At 43.8% G+C, this 23,602-nt stretch overlaps 1 protein-coding gene across 1 annotated transcript; it reads right to left on the bottom strand.

The window, feature by feature from the left end:
* Positions 1 to 6,677: 6,677 nt before the first annotated feature.
* On the bottom strand, positions 6,678 to 23,090 carry CD40LG (CD40 ligand). Its single transcript, XM_045029681.1, has 5 exons — positions 22,902 to 23,090; positions 19,367 to 19,504; positions 15,425 to 15,470; positions 13,378 to 13,443; positions 6,678 to 9,040 (listed from the first exon to the last, which is right to left on the bottom strand). Exons 1-5 carry the CDS (start codon positions 23,055 to 23,057, stop codon positions 8,670 to 8,672), a joined length of 777 nt encoding a protein of 258 aa, XP_044885616.1. The 5' UTR covers positions 23,058 to 23,090; the 3' UTR covers positions 6,678 to 8,669.
* Between the last annotated feature and the right edge of the window lie 512 nt (positions 23,091 to 23,602).

Raw genomic sequence — 23,602 nt, 5'->3', positions numbered from 1 at the left:
TATCTAAGTTTTAGGTGGTGGTGTTGAAAAAATTTTTTTTTTAGTTTTCAGCAACCAAAGACCAAGTTTTTCAACAAAATAAAATAAAAATGAAAAAAAAACCAGTGAAAAATACATTTTCCCAACAGCGCTGCTGTTTCCCCGGGTTCCCTGCATGCTGTCCACAGGTGTGGCTGCATGACTGTCTTCCACCTGTGCATCCCATTCCCTCTGCTGGGAGGGGTAGCTCAGTGGTTTGAGCATTGGCTTGCTAAAGCCAGGGTTGTGAGTTCAATCCTTGAGAGGGGCCACTTAGGGATCTGGGGCAAAAATCAGTACATGGTCTTGCTAGTGAAGGCAGGCGGCTGGACTCAATGACCTTTCAGGGTGGTCCCTTCCAGCTCTATGAGATAGGTGTATATCTTAATATATACTGAGATTCAGTAGGGGGCCTCACGTGGAGGCAGAGCTTTCTACTGGGGTCCTGCAAGGATCAGTACTAAGCTCAACACTATGTCACAGATGATCAGGAAGTAACTGCTGATAAAATTTGTGGATGACACAAAGATTGGTAGAGTGGTAAATGAGGACAGAGTGATCTAGATTTAAATAAAATACATTTTAATACATCTAAGAACAAGGAATGCAGACCGTACCTACTGAATGGAGGACTCTGTCCTGGAAAACAATGACTCTGAAAAGGATTTAGGGGTCAGAGAATCATAGCTATGTAGGGCTGGAAGGGACCTCAATAGATCATCAAGTGCAGCCCCTTGCACTGAGGCAGAACCAAATACACCTAGACCAGGGGGTCTCAAACTGGGGGTCAGGACCCCTCAGGGGGTCACGAGATTATTACAGGGGAGGTTGCGAGCTGTCAGCCTCCACCCTAACCCCCGCTTTGCCTCCAGCATTTATAATGGTGTTAAATTAAAAACACTTTTTTATATATTTATAAGGGAGGGGTCGTCACACTCACAGGGTTGCTATGTGAGAGGGGTCACCAGTACAAAAGTTTGAGAACCACTGACCTAGACCATCCCTGACAGGTGTTTGTCCAACCTGTTCTTAAAAAGCTACAGTGATGAGGATTCCACAACCTCCCTAGGAAGCCTATTCCAGAACTTAACTATCCTTATACTTGGAAAGATTTTCCTAATATCTAACCAGAATCTCCCTTGCTCCTTCAGTGGGCATGGAGAACAATTGATCACCCTCCTCTTTATAACAGTCCTTAACATATTTCAGCACTATCAGGTTCCCCCTCAGTCATCTTTTCTCAACACCAAACATGCCCAATTTTTTTAACCTTTCCTCATAGGTCAGGTTTTCTAAAACTTTTATCATGTCTGTTGCTCTCTTCTGGATGCTCTTCAACTTGTCCACATCTTTTCTGAAGCATGGCACCCAGAACTGGACACAGTACTCCAGCTGAGGCCTCTCCAGTGCCCAGTAGATTAGAGCAGTCCAATTATCTCCCATGTCTTACATGTGGCACTTCAGTTAATACATCCCAAAAAGATAATAGCCTTTTTCACAACTACATTACATTGCTGACACACATTAAGTTTCAGAGAAGTAGCCGTGTTAGTCTGTATCAGCAAAAACAACGAGGAGTCCTTGTGACACCTTAGAGACTAACACATTTATTTGGGCATAAGCTTTTGTGGGCTAAAACCCACTTCATCAGATGCATGGAGGGGAAAATACAGGAGCAGGTATAAACACATGAAAATATGGGAGTTGCTTTACCAAGTGTGAGGTCAGTCTAACGATATCCTGCACACAGATCGCTGCCATTAGTCGTAAGGGATGTGGCAGGCAGACCAACTTATAGGACAGATCTTTGCTGAGCATACACAGAGGCCAGCGTTACATGCTGAGAGGCCTGTGCTAGCTGGCAGCCTGGCCCAGATCATGTTGCCAAGTCTCACGAAGGGGAAGAAAAGCGGTACTGCCTTTCAAAACAACTTCACCCTGTAGCGGGTTACCCGCTCCTGCCCTTTTGGGGTTTTAAAACAGCCCTGGGAAGGGGCTTTAGGTTGGGCTTATTGGGGAAGTGGCTGCAGCTGGGGCCACGCCCCAAACTGAGCCACAGGGCCTTATAAGAAGGCCAGGGAAGCCAGAAGAAAAGATAGTCTCTCTCTGCATTCAGAGGGAGATGGGCCTGGCTGCAGGGAGCTAGATCAGGTACCTGAGTGGAGCAGGGCTGGGGAAAGGCAGAGGAGCTGGGGAGCTCTAGCCTGGAAAGCCCCAGGCTGCGGCCTAGCATTGGGCTAACAGGTACTGGTGGTTGCAGGGGGCAACCCAGGGGTAGGCCAAAGCAGCAGGTCCAAACCCTCCTTGCCAGTGATGAATAGGCTGATACTGCAGCCTGCCCCAGGACGTGGGGCTAGACAATGACTGGCAGTAGCCATACACTGAGGCAAGGTGGGGATAGAGGGTGGGGGTTCCCTGGGGAGGGGAGACCCTGAGAGAAAGGGGTTACTGCTAGGGGGGCAGCACCCTATGTAAAAGGGCACCGGGATCCAGGGAGGGACTCGGGGCCAGAGAACAGGCGGATCACTGGCCTTCAGAGGGCGCTCCGTGCTGGAAACCAAGCTAATTCCCGGGGATCACCAGCAGGAGGTGCTGCAGGGGTGAGTCTGACCCATTACACACCCCATTTCAGAGGAAGGGGAGTGTGTGGGGGGGTATATAAATGTCATTTTTTTAGTAGTTCTAGTTTTGCTGCATACAGCATTGTGACACATGAAAAATATTAAAATAATACATTTGTCTGTACTTACATTATTAAAAAAGGTCATCCTTGTTCTCTCCATCCTCCATGGTCTCTGTTGCCTCAATGTGGTATATGCCTGTGTTGAACTGTTGAAGCATATCCCGCTTTGGGACAAAGAACTGGAACATAGGCTGTGTCAAGTGGACGGGCCAGAAAGTTCACAAACTTGGGTGTGTTTTCTTAAATGAATGGGCGTGGGGATAGGAGGATTCTAAAATTCTAATGAAGTGCATCTACCTTGATGCCAGTCAATCACCGAAACCACTCCCAGAATCGTTTTTAAACTATAACTTTGTGTTGAAGTCGCCTGTTACAAAAAAGCCCAAAATAAGGAGCGATTTGGTGTCACTTTGCACCAAACCCCTCCTGAAGCCAGACCCTCCCTCTCCAATTCCGCTCCTCAGACTACAGCTCTGTCACTACAGTCATGGTGCACTGTGGGTAGGGATCCCAGAGTCCTTCACCTCCTTCCCAAACCCACCCTCATCCCACTCTCCCTGGTGGGATTACCGGGGGGAGCGTCATGGCTGACGGGAGTGGTGCAGTGTAGGATTGCAGCGGGGTGGGGGGGCTGCCGGCATGGCATCAGTGTGCACCTGCCCGACACCGCCACCTTCTCAGCCCCTGGGCATGAGCCATTCTGGCCATGAAGTGAGGCGCTCTGGCCTTTTGGGGAATTTGAGCCCTCTGATTGGACGCCCAGCCTGCTTGCCCGCCTCTTGGGGCAGAATAACCAATCAGAGCTACTGCAGGCTGGGCTCGCTGGTGCGCGCTCTCTCTCCTCAGGAAGGGGAGGGGTGGCCCCACCCCCTCCTGTGGGCAATGGGGACAGGATGGTTCCTCTGCCCCCTGCAGCATCGCCTGGGGAGGGGCACTGGGGGGGTGAGCAGCCCATGAGCTGCCCCCCAGCCTGGAACCAGGAGGGGACCCCACTGCAGTCCCTAGGCCTGGAGAGGGGTGTGAAGAACCCAGGAGGAGCAGGTGAGGCTGGGGGGCTGAACTTGGGGATGGGGACAGAACTAAGGGGGAGGCTGAACTAAGGGGGGCTGGAGGGCTGAACTGAGCAGGGAGCTGAACGGAGGGGGGCAGAGGGGGCTGAGCTGAGGGGCACAGGGGGCTGAACTGAGTGGGGATTGAATAGAGGGGGCTGAGGGGGCTGAACGGAGGTGCTGGGCACTGAGGGCGGCTGAACTGAGGAGGGTCTGAACAGACAGGGCTGAGGGGCTGAACTGAGGAGAGTTTGGCGGGGCTGAACGGAGGCGCACAGGGAGCTGAACAGATGGGGCTGAGGGGGCTGAAGAGATGGGGATTGATGGGGCTGAATGGAGGGGGGCAGAGGGGGCTGAACTGAGTGGGGATTGAATAGAGGGGGCTGAGGGGGCTGAACGGAGGTGCTGGGCACTGAGGGCGGCTGAACTGATACAGGTAGGAGGACTGAAGGTTCGAGGGGTGGGGGCTGAACTGAGGGGGTGGGAGCTGGGGGGCAGAATTAATTGCTGGGTAGAGGACAGGCAGATGTGGGGGTAAGAGCTTCTGCAGTACGGGCCAAAATCAGCTTACCCAATAAATTTGGGAGAGTGGACAATAGTGATTGTCATCCACACACACACACACACACGGGATGGGCCAGGGGAGATCTGTGGAGATTGGCAATACAGTACTGATGTCTGTGTGTCCGTGTTGACGTTGTGCCAATATAGGTCCGCCATTCGGGTTTTGTGCCACTCCGAAAAGGGGAATAACTACACTGAAAAACCTGAAGGATATTTTGGTGGTAGACACACATGAGTTTGGATGTATGTGTGCTGCCACCGAAAAAAGATGAATTCTACTGGTGCAGCTCTTGTGTCTATTGTATTCTATTCTATATAGAGTTTTACACCCACTTTGCACTGGTGTCAATGACTGCATAAGGTGTACAGGCATGGAGACTCAGGACCCCTGTGTTTAGTTGCTTGGCTTCCTAGTAGGAATTTGACAGGAATTAGGCAGATTGTCCCTTCAGAGGAAAAAGGCAGAGTAAGCACCAAACCTATGTGAATATCAAGAAACGGTGCCCTCAAAGCCACTGCAACTATAACCTTGCAGAAATACCAGTGCGAGAGGTGGGCCTGGGGGTAGGGAGAGGCTGGAACCGAGCTTAGTACTGATCCTTGCAGGACCGCACTAGAAAGCTCCGCCTCCACATGAACTCATGCATGCCACCCACTGAGTCTCAGTATCTCACCCTGCAGGGAACAGTGTGCACAAGTGGAAGACAGTCATACAGCCACACCTGAAACCCTATTCTATATAGCTTCTTCTACCACCCTCATCTCCATGGTATCTGAGCACCTTCAGTAGAGTGCATTAAGCAAAGTGACTAACATCTGTCACGTTATGTGTTCTCTCATCCTCTCTCCAGGGGCGAATTGTGTGTGCAGTGGAATGTTTTGTTTTGATAGGGTTTTTTGTTTTTGTTTTTTAATACACATTACCTCTGTCAAATAAATGCATCTTGCATTTGGAGTAAAAGGTAGTGAGATTTGTAATGATCCTTCGTTCCTGTGGGCTACAATAGCTCGCTGCTCAATGGGAGCGTCACGGTATGAAGAGTGTGATTATGTCTAGGGTAATGGCTCTGAATGTAGAGGACTCTACTTTCAGTAAGTGCTTGAGGAGAGAGTGCACTATATGTGGAGGAAGGATTAAAGCCTGAAGGATGCGCTCTCTGTTTTTATGCTTGAACACAGAACACTGGGGGAGTTTGTTCCATAGTCTCCGACCAGTCCCCAGGAAAGCTCTGTGTCCCACACAGAAGAACCTTACCCTTAGTGCAGAGAGTTCCATCGTGCCTGAGCAGTGCAAGTGTCGACCACTGTCTTCATCCCAGGTCTTTAGGCTCTTTTAGATGTCTTGGGACCAGGCCATGGAGTTCCTTGATCATAGTGCTTTCCCCTGGATCCCTGCCATCTCTTTCAGGTGAGATGGCAGTATCTCATGGTCAGCGGTGCTGACTGCTGCAGAGACCTGGTAAAAGCCCCTGCTTCAGGGACAGAAGCCTTGATAAGTTAATTGTTTCCCAGCTGTAGCTGATCTTTGGCATGAGATATCTGCTGTCCATTCCCATTGGCTTCTTTAGCGGGGTTCAATTTCTATGACAATGTGAAATGATTTTAAAAACTCCATAAATTTCCATTGTGCTAAGTATCCCATATTGTTTCTTATTTTAATATTGGTTGTTGAATGCAATAGACACCTCTATGTATTACATGCTGCAGCTGCCTCTTCCCCCCCATTACAGGACTCACCACTGCTGCATCGAAGAAATGGGAGTGCAAAGAGTTGCATTCACAGAAAAATCTGTGAGAAATAACTATCCAGTGGTTCTACAGATCCTTGTTCTTTAACTGGCTAATAATGGCTGGCAACCAGCTCGGGTACATATATTTCCGTACTACGTAGTTATTGCACAGAGTCAGTATGCAAGTAAGATTCCCTAAATCAATCAGTGTGAAGAGAATTGTACGTAACTGCACTCTGATTGGCTGAGATAATTTCACTTTTCCACTTCCGTCTGATGAAGAGTAACTTTTGCAGGAGGAAGAAGTTATGCAAAAAAGAGAGATGGGAGGAAACTCATATAGAAAATACACAGGAAATACATGGATAAAAGAAGCACGGGCATATTGTGTATGGCAATAGAGGAAAAGTCAAAATCCCTGTCAAACTGCAAGAGTACATATAATGTTGAGTGTCATGACTTCAGTTAGGAAAGCACATACAGTATCCTGTAGTGTAAGTGCTCAGATGATACAGTGATGGGCAACAGTACAGAACTCTACACTAAACCCCAAATCAGAGTGGCAAACTCTGGCATATTTTTTAAAAAATGCAACCACGTTAAAAACTGTATAAAATGAAATTTTATTGGTTAATTTATAAATGGTTTGTTATTTGTAACACTACAGTATGCAGAATTCTACACCAACTGTTGTAGCGAGACTGCAAATGAGCTCAGTGCTGTGATGTGTAAGCAACACAGCACTTCCTGTTTAGCACTTCAGAACTCAACATTCAATACTGGGGCTCCACCATTACTGCACAAACATAACAACAGTCATGTTTATTCCTTGCATACTTTCTATTTTTCAATGCAACTTTGAGTTGTTCCCTCCCTTTGTCCATTAATATAATACAGCTTTAATTAAATAAATAATTTTTACACAATTCATCAAACAAAAACATTTCACTGACTCCATTCTCTAATAAAGTTATGCCACCAACACTACATATAAAAGTAGACTGGCAGATTCTGAGCATGCCTCCCATTGACATACATAGGTACAGCATCAGGCCTTAAATCCACAGTCACTGGTATTGGTGTGTTCTGCATGTAAAGACTACTGCTTTCCATCCCAGAGGTGGCTACATATTGAAGATGGGGCAAGTGATCATGCTATGCTATATGGGCCAATCTCACAATCTTTACTCAGGCAAAAATCCTATGTCCCAATCCTGCAACCTTTATACAAGCAATTTTATTTACTTCAACCGAGCTACTCCCATGAGTGAGTACTACTTGAGTGAGTCAGAGTTCCAGGATCAGGACCGTTAAAAGTCTCTTGGTTTTTGGGATCTTTGGGTGCAAGGTGCTATGTAACTGTCTTAATTTATTATGGGCCAGATCACCCTCTCACACAGTCCATGGGAGGAAGGTCCCGGGGAGAAAATCTCAGCAAGGACATCCCATATTACCCATTGTTCCCACATGGATAAAGCTCTGGGGCCTATCCATAGAGGTCCAGTCCCTCTGCACCAGCTATGGCCCTAGTGACCCCAATGGAGCCTCTCTAACAGGACCTACCCTGGCAATGGTAGCCCCAAAATGTCCAGGGGAGGCGCTACACAATAGATAATACAGCTTGGAGATGTATCATAGGACTGGACAAGGGTTCCTGCCTGGTCCAGCCTTCTGCCTTCTCATTTCTTCCCCTAGTGTGGAATAAGGGCCCATGGAGGAGGGCTTTCCAGGGGGCTGGAGAGAAGGGGTCGTGGTATGGGGAAGGTGGCTGAGGCTCCCTTCCACATGGTTGTGGGTTGTTCCATGAGCAGTGTCCCCTTCATTCACAAATCTATACAGGACAGTCTAGGCCTGTGGATGAAATTCACCATGGGGCAGAGGACTATTTACATCTCACTGAAGCCCTGTTCTGAGGACAGGAGTGGCACATGGACCTTGTGCAGGCCCTTCTGCTCCAGAGTGAATTTCACCCAGTGTGAACAAGCCCCAGCAAATGTCACATGATTATAAAAGGTACAAGGCTCTGCTGATTGTATATTGTACATATACAGAGATGAAAAGAAGGGAGACTTCAAGTGAAATACACTATTTAAATGGTAAATATGTGTCATTGGCAGTTACCGCTTAAGGATGGCAATTTGCTGATTGCTTTTTTCCTAGAGAAGATATTTCTAAACCATTAAAGTTTTTCCATTGTTACTTTATAAGCAGATTGAAAAAGAGGTACATATAATCTATCTGACTGGAGTCCCCTGAGAGATACATAATGTTGTTTGGAAAGAAACACTCATATTATGTTCTACTAAATAAGCATATCCACTCTGTCAGACAAGTGATAGCACACAGGGCATGGAAGGCTTAAATACATATGATACAGATGTGTACAGACATTCCACAATGAGTAAAGGTGAGAACAAAGTGCACACAGTAACAGCTCCAAACTTTGTTCTGTTTCTGTTCTAAGGGCTCATTCTGCCCCCGTTAATAAATAACAAAATATACAGAACTAGATACAAGAAAACTAAAGATGCAGAGGAACATAAATATTGGAAACCAGGATTCACTTTGTTCAACAAAGTTGGGATTGGGCCTCCTGCAGTTCTGTTCTTCGTGGCAGGTCACTTCTCAATAGAGTTTAAACATACCAAAGTATGTGTTTCCATGATCATAGTTCACTTGAGTCGAATCCGTCACATTAACAAACACCACGTCACCTTTCCGGAGTTCAAACACTCCTCCCAGGTGAGTGGATTGTAGGGCACAGTAAACACTGGATGAGCTGTGTGTATCCTGTCCCTTTAATAAGAGCCGATCAGATTCTGATGGTAGGTTCAAATAAATAAACACTGTAAATGGCGCCCCAGGTGCTGTCTTGGTGCAGAAGCTGACCTGGGAGTAGATGTAGTAGAGCCCTTCTTTTTCCACCTTCAATTTCCCTCCTTTGTAGGATATCAGGTTGCTCATAGGGGCATACCCAGTTTTCTGCCATTGTAAAACTGTGGAGGGAAAAATATCACTTTTGAGTTGAATGAGTCAGAAATCACATTAGGAGAAAAAAATACCATTAGAACGTTTCATGTGAATGGAATCAGTCCCACCCCGAGTCTCTCTTGTCTGTTTAGACTGTAAGCAAATTGTGGTAAGAACTGTCTCTCGAAGTGTATCTACAGCATGTAGCAAGATAACTGCTCCCCAGCACAGCTTCCCAGTCTCCATCCTGCTCCTGCCCAGACGCTTCTCCTCTGTGGCTATGAGCGCTGCCCACAGCACAGCACAGCCTCCCTCTTTCTGCTCTGGGAGAAAGGGGATCCTTGTTCTTCATGGCAAGTAATAGTATCAGTTGTCATCAGGATTATCTGCAGCTTGAGGTCTTCAAACCACAATTTGAGGACTTCAATAACTCAGACATAGGTTAGGGGGGGTTGTTACAGGAGTGGATGGGTGAGATTCTGTGGCCTGCATTGTGCACTGCAGGAGGTCAGACTAGATGATCATAATGGTCCCTTCTGACCTTAAAGTCTATGAGTCTGTGAGGTACAAGCTGATGGGAATTATTAGAGCTGGATTGGGAGCTCTAGGTGGATATTCTGTCCTTCCCCTCTGCGCTCTAATGGGATCCCAGCACTAGAGTGGCCTTTTGCCCTGCTGTGTTATTTATACACAGGAAGGAAGTTGGGTTTTTTTGGTTCTTAACCCACACTGTCCCCTCTGATTGACCTGGTGTGTGGCTTAGCATTTGGCCTTCTTTACGCAGCAGAGAAGTAGTCATGGTTATAATATGTTTTGCTACAAATAATAAACACAAAGAGCCAGATTCTCAGCTGGTGTAAATGGGCATCGCTCCATTGAAATCAATGCAGCCTTCAGGTGCTCGGGCATTGCCTTTGAGAGGAGCTGACTCATAGCCATGAAGAGTCCCTCTGAAATGAATGATTGTTTTTATGTTATCAGGTGTGTTCAACACCCAGGTGCTGACATTTGTTTCTGACCTGTACTCTGTACTTAGATTCCTCCTTCCATCGCCCTCTTCCAGCTACTGAAGAGGGTGAGAATCAGGTGAGGAAGTATAAAAATAAACTTGCTGCAGGTTTCACTCTACAGTTGTAGTGAGTGCCTCTGAGCCTAGCAACTTATGTACCATAAATGTTCTTGTGGCAAGACACAAATCTCCACCAACAGCATCTGCAGCACTATCTGCTGCATGCCAGGCTGGGCTGTTGTGTGTGCACCAGTTGCCACAGCTAGTGGGGGTGATGGAGGTGCCAAGGACATTTTCGGAGTCCATCCTTACTCAGGTAAAATGCCCATTAGAGTCAAAGAGAGCTGAGTAAAAGAGCACAGGAGGGGCCTTTTCTTGGCTGACTTGTACAACCACCTTGAGCATTGTCAAATAACTAAACTAAAATAACTAAAACCCCCTCTCTAATTTAGAACATGAAATATGACAAGCAATTAGAGTACGCACCTACACAGCCTGCAGCAGCGAGTCTCCAGGCCCACCCTTCTCCCTAGGCTGCAGAGCCTGAGCTCCAGCTTGAACCCTTTGGATATGTCTGCCCAGCAGCTAGACGCTTGTGGCTGGCACGTGCCAGCCGAGAGGCTTGCAGGCCTTGGGCTGCAGGGCTGTTTCATTGCTGTGAAGATTTCTGGGCTCGGGCTGGAGCCCGGGCTCTGGGACCCTGTGAGGTAGGAGGATCCTAAAGCTCAGGCTCCAGCCCAAGCCTGGAAGTCTACGCAACAATGAAACAGCCCGAGTCCCACGAACCCAAGTCGGCTGGCACAGGCCAGCCATGGGTGTCTAGTTGCTGTGTAGACATACCTTTAGAGGGCTTTTTTCTCTGCGGGCCTGATCCTGGGCCCATTGAAGTCAATTACAATGTTCCCATTGACTTCTCTAATGCAAAATCAAGTCCTATTAAAATGTCTACCGAGCAAATACCCATTTTCAACTTTAAATTAAAAAAAAAAGTCTTGATTTTTTTTTCCTAATAGGAAAAAAAGAGTGAGAATCAGGTAAGGAAGTAGAAAATAAATAACTAAGGTTTTTGGAAGTTTGCTAGACCTGATGGAGTTCTGAGAGTGGCACTGCAGCACAGAGCAGAATTTAAACACCCACGGGCTGATCTGGATTTAGGGCACACAAATAATCCCATTGACGGTTATGACTGTTCCAGAGCAAGCTATGTATTGAGTGACCCTCGATAATCCAGTAAAGAGAATAGAATGAACTCCAGCTTCAGATATTAATATGAAAATAATATCCAGTATCAGTGTTTCTAATTACCTCACCAAAAAACCCAACCCTGGAGAAACTGAAATACCATTCACTGCAATGGGAGCAGGATGGGTATCTTGTCCTTTAATGAGAAGTTCTGTTAGTGAAGGAATAATCCAGCATGGGATCTATACATGTGCATGTTACTGTCTTGTTTTCTTTTTCTCCAATGGCTGAGTCTAAGCACTGAGTTCCAATTTCTGAGTGTTTGTTAGTTTGCATTATAATATCAATAGGATTACAGGGAGTTTTTTTGTGATTTTTATCTGATACTAAGGTTTCCCCAAGGTTATGGGTTGAGCTATAAAGTGGAATAAAGTCTGTGTGAGTTGTAGCGTCAGAGATGGAAAGAGCAATTTCTGTTTACTGGTAGTTACTCCAGAGTCAATCGAAATGTGCTTAGGTTTAGAGATTTTTACCAGATTATAGGTCTGATCTTACAGACGCTTACTCATACACCTTTGCTCTTGCAGACTGTCTCCTGGGCCAGGACTACTCTAGAAAATTTACCTATTGCTGACAATTAGTGCAGCTGAACCAGTAATGAAAATGGTATAAATGCAAGTGTAGACAGGACCACAACGTATTGAGCAGTTTCAGAAAACTGTTCTAGGTAAATGTAATTGAGATGGTACAGAACATGGCTCCGTGGTCTCTATATGTTCATCGTAGTGACTAAGGATATGTCTACACTACAGTTAGACACCCGTGGCAGACCTGTGCCAGCTGTCTCAGGCTTGTGGGGCTCTGGCTAAGGGGCTGTTTAATTGCAATAGAGAGGTTCAGGCTCAGGCTACAGCCCGAATTCTGGGACCCTCCCACCTTGCAGGGTCCTAGAGCCTGGCTCCAACGTGAGCCCAAACATCTACACTGCAATTAAGCAGCCCCATAGCCTGAGCCCCGCGAGCCTGAGTCAGCTGGCACAGGCCAGTCATGGGTTTTTAATTGCAGTGTAGATATACCCTTTAAAGCCAGTGACCATCAGCGCCTTATCTAATGAGTGTTCTCACTGTTGATATCAAAGGGGGGAAATGTGGAGACAGCCTTGAGAAGAGTGAGACGCTTTGCATGAGTAAGGACTACACTCATGACAAAGGGTTTGCAGGACTAGGCCTTATTTTGCCTATGCCATGGGCTATTTCAGATTCTGCATATGACGAACATTACCCTTCACTTAAACCAGCCCTAACCCTCTCCGCTCACAGCTGACCCTGACAATCCCTGGTATGATGCTATTCTTCATTTAGCATTTATCTTGTAAAATGACCACCAGAAATAACGTTACGAAAAGCACACACATACACTACACACACATATACCACACACACACAGTCTTTGCGAAAGGCACCCAATTCCCCAGTCCTTCAAAGTGTGTGACATGCCTACAAGATCAAATGTATTTTAGCCAGGTTGCAGCAGGAGGGTGGTCCATTTGAAAACAATGACGTTATTTCCTTTTCTTAAAGAAAATGTATTATTTATTTCTAGGAAACACGATATTTAAAAAAACCAGAGAACAACCAGGAATGAAGCAAAAGGAAAAACGTTCATTGCAAGGTTTAGTTTATGTTGTCACCAGCCTCCTGTGCTAGAATTATTGTCTTCTAACTCTCTGTAGCCCTTCAATTACACTTCACATAGGACCAAACTGAGCCCACCTTATTCAAGTGCATTGACCCAGTGGAGTCCAGTGGGCAGATGCCCATGAGTAAGGCAAGCAGGAGTTAGCCTACGTGCAATATCATCATACTCAAGAATAATACTCTACATAGTTACCGCTGAGTTTGATTCCCTGAAGAGCAAAACCCCACACAGGAAAATGTGTGCCCAGAGGCTAGAGCAGAGGACTGGGACTCAAGAGAGCTGAGTGCTATTCCTGGCTCTGCCGCTGGCCTGCTGGGTGACTTTGGGCAAGGACTGACTCCTGGGGGACTCCACTAGATATGCCCTCCCAATTATTATAATAATTACTATGATTATTTCACCACTTCTAAATCCCACTTTCCTTCTCCACCGCTCTGATTCGTGAATAAGGTCTGGCAAAGCTGAGTTCCTTACCTGATACTTTCTTGGTGCTGTTTTTGAACCCCATTAGGTGAGCTGAAATTGGTTGCTGCCTGTCATCTGCAATCAAACAAGGCCAGTGATTTATTCATGTATTTATCCTTATTCATTATCTTGGGCAGTACAGCAACTGCCCTGGACGCACTGTGCTGTGTAATCATATTAAAGTACACAAGAGCCAGAATCATCAGGACTGATTTTAAAAAGCCCCACCCCCGACAGAAAACTTCCCTGTCTAATCGAGTTAATGGCCCCGATCTTGCAATGAGCCCTATGGAAGCAGCCCCCTGTGCCCATGCTGAGACCTGCAGGACCAGGGCCTAAATTAATATTCAGTCAGAAGTCTGACCGAACAAAACATGTACAAATTTCCATGTGTACGAATGCTTTGATGGGCACAGCAAGGTGGGGACTTTCAGCTCAGAGTGCTTTGCTGCTGACCTGAAAGGCATTGACAGCAGAGACATCTCATCAAACGTCAAATGTAAGGTTCAAATGAGGTGACAGATGGTGCATTAACTAACCAACTCCCAGACCCTGAAGGGCTGGCTCGCACGCTGAATTACCAATAGGTTGCTTGTGGGGCACACAGTGTAAAGGTGTTATGCGCTCACAGAAACCAACCTCACCCAGACAGTGGGATGCTGTGTACTGCAGCGACTAACCACTTCAATAAGCCTTACCCTAACACCCTCTGCTTGGGGTGAGCAGGGAATGTCTTCACTGCAGAGTTAGCTCAGGCTCTGACTCAAATGTTGCCCCTAACTCCCCTCCCTTCCACACGCAAAAACCCTTTCACCCAAATTTGATGGTGCTTTCACCCCGGGTTAGCTGGGCTGGCTGGGGTGATGGTTAGAGCCTGGGTTCCACTTTCACTCGGGCTGGTAATGTGCCCACTTTGCAGAGAGGACACAGGCTAAATCACTGAATGCTGATAGTCCTCCAATGCCTTCCCATAATTCCCCATGTGCCTAGAAGGACAGACAAATCCTCCCACAATTTACTGGGAAAAAATTATAGAGTGGCTCAATTTACTGCAGTGCCAAGCATTATGGGATGTGCCCCCAGCAGTCCTAGTTACACACATAGGTGAGTGTAGCATCAGTGAGGATGCAGTAATACAGGCATAGCTTTGCTGTGTGGCTGCCCACATCTGAGCTAGCCTAACTTGAATGCTCGGACTCAGGTGCTAATCACCTGGGCTAACTCTGCAGTGAAGACATTCCCTTATAGGAGCCCAGTCAAGATATGACAGATGCACCAACAGGAATCCATCAGGCAGGACTGTAAAATGCACACCACCAATAAGTATTTACATGCATGCCACCTTGACACTCCTTCTGTATATGCTGTGTTTCAATCCTCCCTTTGGTTGCAAGTGTACAGCCCCATTGACTTCAAAAGGGCTTTAACTCGCTGGCTTTAATTAGCAGCAGGAACTCTTTAATTTGTTTGGTACAAACACTGGCCTCACACAGATGATGGGCATACAATACATAGTAAATAGCTGGTAAAATATTTTCTGCCTATGTAAACTAAAGGATTAGCAGCATGGGGGCACTGGCAGAACAGTGCTTCGTTACTGGCTTATATACCAGCAGATTTAGCAATTCAGCACTTTTTGGTCACTTTCCTGGCAAGCACTTTCTATTCTTCTGACATCTTATCCTTCTTACGTTTGTAGAGATGTTCTGCTGCCTCATGCTATCATGATATAATAGCACTGAAAGAGCCAGATGCTGAGCAAAGGACGCCTCAAATCTTGTTCCAAAATGACACTGTAAAGCTAACGTATTGCCAAAGGTATTAAGATACTGACTCTAGACCTTCTGAACCATAAGGAACAAAACCTGCTGCATGGGAGTGTTGCCATTGACTTCACTGGGAGCAAGATCAGGCTCCAAGCAAAGTGCAGGCCATTCCCAGATTTCCTATGTTATCTTTGGTGTTTTCAGTGATGCAAAGAAAATTGTCTCTTAACAGACCTAGTTTCCACTTTATTTCATTTAGTAAAAGTTTCCCAGAATATCAAGAAATGTACCTTTTTGCATTTCAAATTTTGCATCATCCTTGCTGACTTCTGTATCCTAAAACCAGAGCATTAAAAAAGGTTATTCAGAGATTTGAAATCACATTTAATTAGTGTTCCAAACATAGCACATCTCATCCTACAATGTATGTGTGATAACCAAAGGTATCGGAATAGTACCCTTGGAGTTCTCTGTGACCATATAACAATATTCATAGTAAAAGCACACCAGCATCACTGAAAACAGAGTTTGACCCCTAATATTTTAGATTTACATGAAACTTATCATCCTAAAGGATCGCAGGGCCGTACGAAAGGAAAGGCAGCCAATTCGGGGAGCTAGAGGGTAGGACAGCACAATGAAAAATAGTGGCAGGGTGGGGGAATCAAACCTTTCCTCATATGTAAATATCCATACAGAGCAAAACAGTTTGACCCTAAAGGTTAATCCATATTAAACTGCATGTTATTCCTTTTGTCTGACAGGAGGATGAAGGGCTGCTTGCATTTCAAATCAGATGCTTAAAACACTAAGGCATCCCCTACCTACCAGCCTCATTATACAGTAAAAATTCCATGAGTGGAAAAAGATTGGAGAATAGATCACCCAATTTTTGTTCTTCTGGCAAACCACCCTGACCTTTCATTAGCAGAATCAGTGCTAGTACATAAACAAAGCATAGCACTCGTGGGGGACAATACAGTGCCCCTCCAACACAGATACCCTACAAGTGACATTGGTTATTACTGTTTGGCAAGGTTTGAATAAAAGAAATTGACAGCTCATCATCATCGAGTGTAATCCTCTCGGTTCTCTCTAGTGCCTGAACTACCTTATCAGTGTTTCTGATGTATGGAGAGAAGATAAGATAAATATTTGAGAAAGCAGAAAGAAAAATGCCAGTAAGTTCCCATTTTCATCAACTGTGTTGTGAGATCTTTTCTTCCCTTCAGTGCAGCCTATTGGAATTCATTTTTATGGTAAGCAGTATTTTTCACTGCTTTGGTACAGCAGATATTTAAGACCTACTACTGACCTCATTTATTCCTGTTCCCCAGCACTAGATTCAAAAGGTGTTAGTGAGGTTACAATTTGGCCCTGAGAGCTCTTTGGCTCTCGGTTCTGGGATACCTATCACCAGAACTTGTGAAAACAGCTCTGCTGAGGTCACGTGCAGCAGAGTTTTGACTTTCCATTTGTAGTTCACAATTTAAAGGGCCTTTGATTTTAGTTTTTATATCATTAAAATGCTGTGACAGGAAAGGTGTATTTGAAAACACTTAGAAGAATGACTGTACAGGGCAATTCAAAAAGTGTGAGGCTTTCCTAAAAGGCTATAGCATAGAGCTGCAATGCTGGTCTCCTCCAGCTCATACACGTGACTACAGGGTATTCGGAACTGATGAGGCTGGTCAGTTTCAGGCATGATTTGCTTTATTAACTAGAGCCTGATTGAAAACGTTCGGAAGGACTCCCATTTGACTTTGATGGGCCCCTGATGGGCCTGCCACCAGAATCCACTTAACGCAGGTAGAAAATGCCAAATTATTATATTTACTGAACAGAATAAACACTGCTAATTAATTATTCCAAGAGATAGGCAGATTGAGGGCGCCTTCCCCTAGTCTGACACCAATTCAGAGTTCATTAGCTGGTTCTCTTCACCTATTCCATTCACTGGGAAATGCCAGAAGGAACTTACTGACTATACCAAATGGATCCTAGTTAGTGCCTCATCAATGAGCTCATAGTTAAGTACCTGAATTTAAAAAAACCCATGATGATATGTGTCCATGTAGCTGACATCAAACATCTGGAGCCCTGTGCTAGCTTAGATCTGTGCGTGGAATTCTCATTAACATTAATGGCACTGCACTTCCATGTGCAAACCAAGGACTGTGTAATGTAAAGCGTCTATGCTGGAGCAGAATTTAGACTCAGATGTGCTATGCATACTGTTCTCACGCATCTCGAATAACCTGCTGCCTTGCTTCTTCGTGAATAGCAGACTTTTTTCTAGCTGCCAAATAGTATGTGCTGCACCTCACCCCCAGAAATCAAAATGAGCACAGTGTCTGGGCTCAGTTCTCAAGCGCTTTGCAACTTGTGTAGTCATTGACACCTGTGCAATGTGGGTGTAAAAACACTACCAAATCTCACACTGGTGGCAGCATTTTACACCCACCTTCCAAAGGTGTCAGTAAGGTGCAAGACAGTGGAGAATCAGGCCTTCTGCATACTGTTTAGCACACAGGGTCAGATCCTACCAGCAGCCCACAAATGGAGCTCCCTCCAGTTCTGCATGAAAGCTGGCATCAGAGCAATGTTAATGAATCATAGGACTGGAATGGACCTTAAGAGGTCATCTAATCCAGTCCCTGCACTCATGGCAAGACTAAATATTATCTAGACCAGTGGTTCTCAAAGTAGGGCCACCACTTGTTCAGGGAAAGCCCCCGGTGGGCCGGGCTGGTTTGTTTACTGCTGTGTCCACAGGTTCGGCCGATTGCGGCGCCCGCTGGCCACAGTTCACTGCTCCAGACCAATGGGGGCTGCAGGAAGCAGCGCGGGCCGAGGGATGTGGTGGCCGCCCTTCCTGCAGCCCCCATTGGCCTGGAGTGGTGAACCATGGCCAGTGGGAGCTGTGATCAGCCGAACCTGCGGACCCAGCAGGTAAACAAACCAGCCCGGCCCGCCAGGGACTTTCCCTGAACAAGTGGTGGCCCTACTTTGAGAACCACTGATCTAGACCATTCCTGACAGGTGTTTGTTTAACCTGCTTTTAAAAATCCCCAATGATGGAGATTCCACAACCTTCCTAGGCAATTTATTCCAGTGCTTAACCACCCTGACAGTTAGGAAGTTTTTCCTAATGTCCAACCTAAACCTCCCTTGCTGCAATTTAAGCCCTTGCTCCTTGTCCTATCCTCAGAGGTTAAGGAGAACAATTTTTCTTGGATACAATATGAGATCAACTTGCAGGGCGTCAGCTCCAACACTCCCACTAAGCCGATGAGAGTTAGGGTGTCAAAGTCCTGAGTGTGGTACTGAGAACACAACCTCTCGTGTACCCTTTTGTAGCTACTGTCTTGTTTGTTAAATAATGGGTGAGATTGTTGTTACATAATGTAACTCATTTTAATGTAAAAAAGAGCAAATATTGTGAAGGGCTTAGAGTGACCCAGTATTTTGTCATCTATATTTTTCATGCTTGGTGCATTGCAAATATTGTTCTGGATAATGTTACTCCTGTGTAATAATTACGATGTGTTAAGTGCCACTGGTATACCATGCACTGGAGTGCGGGAACTAGGAGTGCAGGAAGTGTGGCACCACGCCTTGGCTTGAAGTGGTTTCCATCATATACAGGGTTTATAGCTTTGTTCAATGGCTTTTAGCTTCCCCTCTATAAACATTGTTCAAACGCCACTGCCTTGCACTATATTTAACATGGAGGAGACATGATCCGAGCCCTCTGGAGCTCACACTCTAAACAGACACAGTAACTGAACTCCAATATAATTGAGCCTTTCCTATACCTTTGTCTTCAGTACATGATAAATAATTAAATTTCATTTTATCCCATGTCTGTTAAAAGTTTCATTCAATGCAAATGATCGTCAAACTTTCTAAGACAAACATTCCACTGTCAGTTGGGGCAGATTGTGTGAGTAAAATTACCTGCAGGTGTTTGTGTTTGTACAATCAGGCTCTATAATGTTTGTTTTAGTGGGCCAGATTCTGATCACACTTACATTATAATAATTCTATTTACTTCAATTGAGTTATTCTGAATTTAACTCCAGTTAAAATGGGATTAGAATCTGGTCCAATATGTGGAAGTGTACAAATATTACTTTTTAAATACAACTTTGCAATATTGTGTGTGTGTACATACATATGTGACATTGCCAATCTTTATCAACATCTTTGTTTATTTAATAGCATCTTACCTTGACTAGCAGATCCTGGAATCTGTTTATGATCTCCTTACAGTCCAATAATGATGATCCCGCACCTTCTGGTTTCCGACATTTTTGTATTCTTCGGAGGAACAAATAGTCTTCTTGTAAGCTCAACTCCTGCTCCAACTGTCAGTGAGATAATAGAGAGGGTAAACAGAATGCTAGAGGCCAACAGACAAAAGAAAATAAGCTCACTGTATTCTGAAACAACGTCTCCTGAAACAGTAGATCCCTACACTATACCTCAAGCGCCCAATCCTGACGTCCATACTCAAGCAAAGTTCCCATTAACTTCAATGGGAATTTTGTCCATAAAATGAATAACAGCAATTGAAACTTGCTCTCAGATCTTTTGTATTAATTTTAGGGCTGTCAATTAATCGCAGTTAACTCATGTGATTAACTCAAAAAAATTAATCACAATTAAAAAAATTAATCATAATTGATTGCACTTATAACAATAGAATACCAATTGAAATTTATTAATTTTTTTGGATGTTTTTCTACATTTTCAATATTGATTTCAATTACAACACAGAATACAAAGTGCACCGTGCTCACTTTATTTTATTATTTTTATTACAAATATTTGCACTGTAAAAATGATAAAAGAAATAGTATTTCTCAATTCACCTCATACAAGTACTGAAGTGCTATCTCTTTATCCTGAAAGTGTAACTTACAAATGCAGATTTATGTTTTGGTTACACAACTGCACTCAAAAACAAAACAGTGTAAAACTTCAGAGCCTACAAGTCCACTCAGTCCTACTTCTTATTCTGCCAATTGCTCAGACAAATAAGTTTGTTTACATTGGTGGGTAATATTGCTGCCTGCTTCTTATTTACAATGTCACCTGAAAGTGAGAACAGGCATTCGCATGGCACTTTTGTAGCCCGCGTTGCAAGATATTTACATGCCAAATATGCTAAACATTCATATGCCCCGTCATGCTTCGGTCACCATTCCAGAGGACATGCTTCCATGATGATGATGCTCGTTAAAAAAATGATGCATTAATTAAATTTGTGACTGAACTCCTTGGGAGGAGAATTGTATGTCTCCTGTTCTGTTTTACCCGCATTCTGCATATATTTCATGTTATAGCAGACTCGGATGATGACCCAGCACATGTTCGTTTTAAGAACACTTTCACTGTAGATTTGACAAAACACAAAGAATGTGCAGATGTGAGATTTCTAAAAATAGCTACAGTACTCAACCAAGTGCCATCCAAAATCTGAAGTGCCGTCCAAAATCTGAGAGGGACGAGGTGTGGAGCATGCTTTTAGAAGTCCTAAAAGAGCAACATTCTAATGCAGAAACTACAGAACCTGAACAACCAAAAAAGAAAATCAACCTTCTGCTGGTGGCATCTGACTCAGATGATGAAAATGAACATGCGTCAGTCCACACTGCTTTGGATCGTTATTAAGCAGAACCCATCATCAGCATGGGAGCATGTCCTCTGGAATGGTGGTTGAAGCATGAAGGGACATATGAATTTTTAGTGCATCTGGCATGTAAAATATCTTGCAATGCCAGCTCCAACACTGCCGTGCAAACCCCTGTTCTCACTTTCAGGTGACATTGTAAACAAGAAGCAGGCAGCATTATCTCCTGCAAATTGTAACCAATCTTGTTTGTCTGAGTGATTGGCTGACCAAGAAGTGGATTGAGTGGATTTGTAGACTCTAAAGTTTTACATTGTTTTATTTTTGAATGCAGGGTTTTTTTTACATAATTCTACATTTGTAAGTTCAACTTTCATGATAAAGAGATTGCACTACAGTACTTATATGAGGTGAATTGAAAAATACAATGTTTTTGTTTTTTACAGTGCAAATATTTGTAATAAAAAATAAATATAAAGTGAGCACTGTACACTTTGTATTCTGTGTTGTAATTGAAATTAATATATTTGAAAATGTAGTAAACATCCAAAAATATTTAAAATAAATGTATTCTATTGTTGTTTAACAGCACAATTACGCGCAATTAATTTTTGTAATCGCTTGATAGCCCTAATTAATTTACATTTTTCCCCTTTTCAAAAAGCAGAAGGTGAGACTTCATTAGTTGCTCTAGGTATCTGTGTGTGAATCTTGATGAAGAGCTTGATTCTGCCACCCTTACTCTTGTGGAGTAGAACCTTGAATCGGTAAAGTCCCACTGAAATCATTGAGGCTGTATTGGGATGGAAGAACACAGACTCCTGTGCTGATACACATTTCAGTGATTGGAACAGACTTCTGCATGATCTATGCTAGTGGATCCAAATGCAGGGTCAGACTCACTACTCATCATGAGTAAGGGTGGCAGATTCAGACTCTTTCTATGGTGTACGACTGCATTTCATCTTCTTTTAGACCAAAACAGTCAATGTCATAACTCGGAGAAGAAATATTTTGTTGTAATAACTAGTCATTACATTCATTCAGACAGACTGTGATGCTTTGTTTCTCTTGAGTAGTACCATACTGCACAAGTCATTCCATTCAAATCAGTGGGACTACTGCATAGTAAGGTACCACTCAAAGTGGGTACAGAATTTACAAACTAATCCTCTGCATGCAAACTAACCCAGTCTTCATCTTCCAGACTCTTTTGCCTCTTGTACTTTAACATTTGGAGCCCAGCTCTACATTCCATGATTAGGGATCAGTATTAACGCATTTAAATTTAAATTATAAATGTGCAAAAATGTATATTTTTAATGTCAATGAGAAAATATTGTCTGCATGCCTTTTAAGGAGAATATACTTTATGTATACCCAATTTGGTTGTTTTACTTGATCTATGAAACACAGCTGGCTTACTTACTGTATATCATTTCTTTTACTTGGCTAAAAATTAGTTTTAGGCAAGCGACTATAAGCATAGCATAGTCTGGCTGCAGTTTGAATCAGAGCAAACTTAAACAGTTTTGAAATTTTGAATTCTTTAAAAAATATGGTTAGAAGCATGAAGCAGAATAATTTGGATTATGCTTATTTAAAAAAACTCTACTCTCCTAAAGTGAAACTTACTATAAAATTATCACAGGCAAATATTTAAAAAGCTTTTGAAATCTCTTCCTCTTGCTAGGTATCACTTTAAAGCTCAATACTGCTGAATCTAAAATACTATCACAAAATAAAAGATGTCACCTTACTCCCGACGAAGAGCATAGAATAATTGTCAAACTGTTCAAACCAACCCAACAAATATATCATTCTACTGTCACTGTATTTAATCTGATAAAATAAGCAGCTTAGTTTGATATAATCTACAGTGCCCTTTGCTATGCTATTATCATTTTGTTAATTAAAGGGGAAAACTCTTCATGACAACATATCTTTTATTAAGTGGAAAATTAAGGCATAAACAAGAAGGTTTACGCGATAAATGCTGCTTCTATGTAAGTACAACTATTTGCATTATTCTGCCTCATTTTCCACTGTTGTTAATTAGTTTTCTTTGAGCTAAATGTAAATCATTGTTAGAACCAGTCCATTTAACATGATCGTATTTCTAACCTTACCTTATCCAGCTTCATGTGAAGATATAAGCAAAAAAGTACAGTCCCAATAGTCTGTGCTATAATAAATACAATAAGAAAACACATAAACATTTTCATGGTGTTAGGTGAGCTGGTACTGATAGGTCGAGGCGTCGTTGGACTATAAGGTTCGTTCATTCTGTGTTCAAGTGGCTGTGGCCTCCCCTTCAAAAGCACGGTGCAGGAGCAGCATGAGAACTGCCTCGCTAGCACACTACTCAAGATAGTTAAGGGATAGATAGTTGTGACAGCCCACACTTCCTGGAAAAAACCCTTCGTAGTGGGTAGGTTTGTTCATTACCATCTCCCACAACAAAAAGTGACTTGAACTTTCTTTTTTCATTCACTTCCATACTTTTTCCTATTGTTCTATCAGAAGTCAGTTGAATGTTCTTATTCCATGTATTCATACTTGCCTAGCAATGCTCCAGAAAATAACTTTATTTTTTTCCTACTGAGGACAAACATTTCATGGCTGATGGCTTCAAAGAAATGAGGAAAACAAATCCACCAGCAAAGCTGTTGAATTTCAGTGTGAAGAGTAAAAGATTGGGAAATAGTCAAACCAACACACACAAAAAGTCTTACTTTAATTTTTGTTTTCCTCAGTGAGGAAAGATGGTTTTGTAAGTAAGGACCTAGATAGGACTCAGGAGATGTGAGTTCAGTTCCTGGCTTTATCA

This window comes from Mauremys mutica, chromosome 9, assembly GCF_020497125.1.
Source record: "Mauremys mutica isolate MM-2020 ecotype Southern chromosome 9, ASM2049712v1, whole genome shotgun sequence".
NCBI classification, from domain to species: Eukaryota; Metazoa; Chordata; order Testudines; family Geoemydidae; genus Mauremys; species Mauremys mutica.
The sequence above is the reverse complement of the archived record's forward strand: the minus strand, read 5'-3'. Positions and strand labels throughout refer to the sequence as shown.

Coding starts and splice junctions, on each gene's coding strand:
- CD40LG (XM_045029681.1), bottom strand. CDS start 23,057: ATGAACGAACCTTATAGTCCAACGACGCCTCGACCTATCAGTACCAGC. Junction 19,505..22,901: donor TTCACATGAAGCTGGATAAG/GTAAGGTTAGAA, acceptor TCTCACTGACAG/TTGGAGCAGGAGTTGAGCTT. Junction 15,471..19,366: donor TCCAGGATCTGCTAGTCAAG/GTAAGATGCTAT, acceptor CTCTGGTTTTAG/GATACAGAAGTCAGCAAGGA.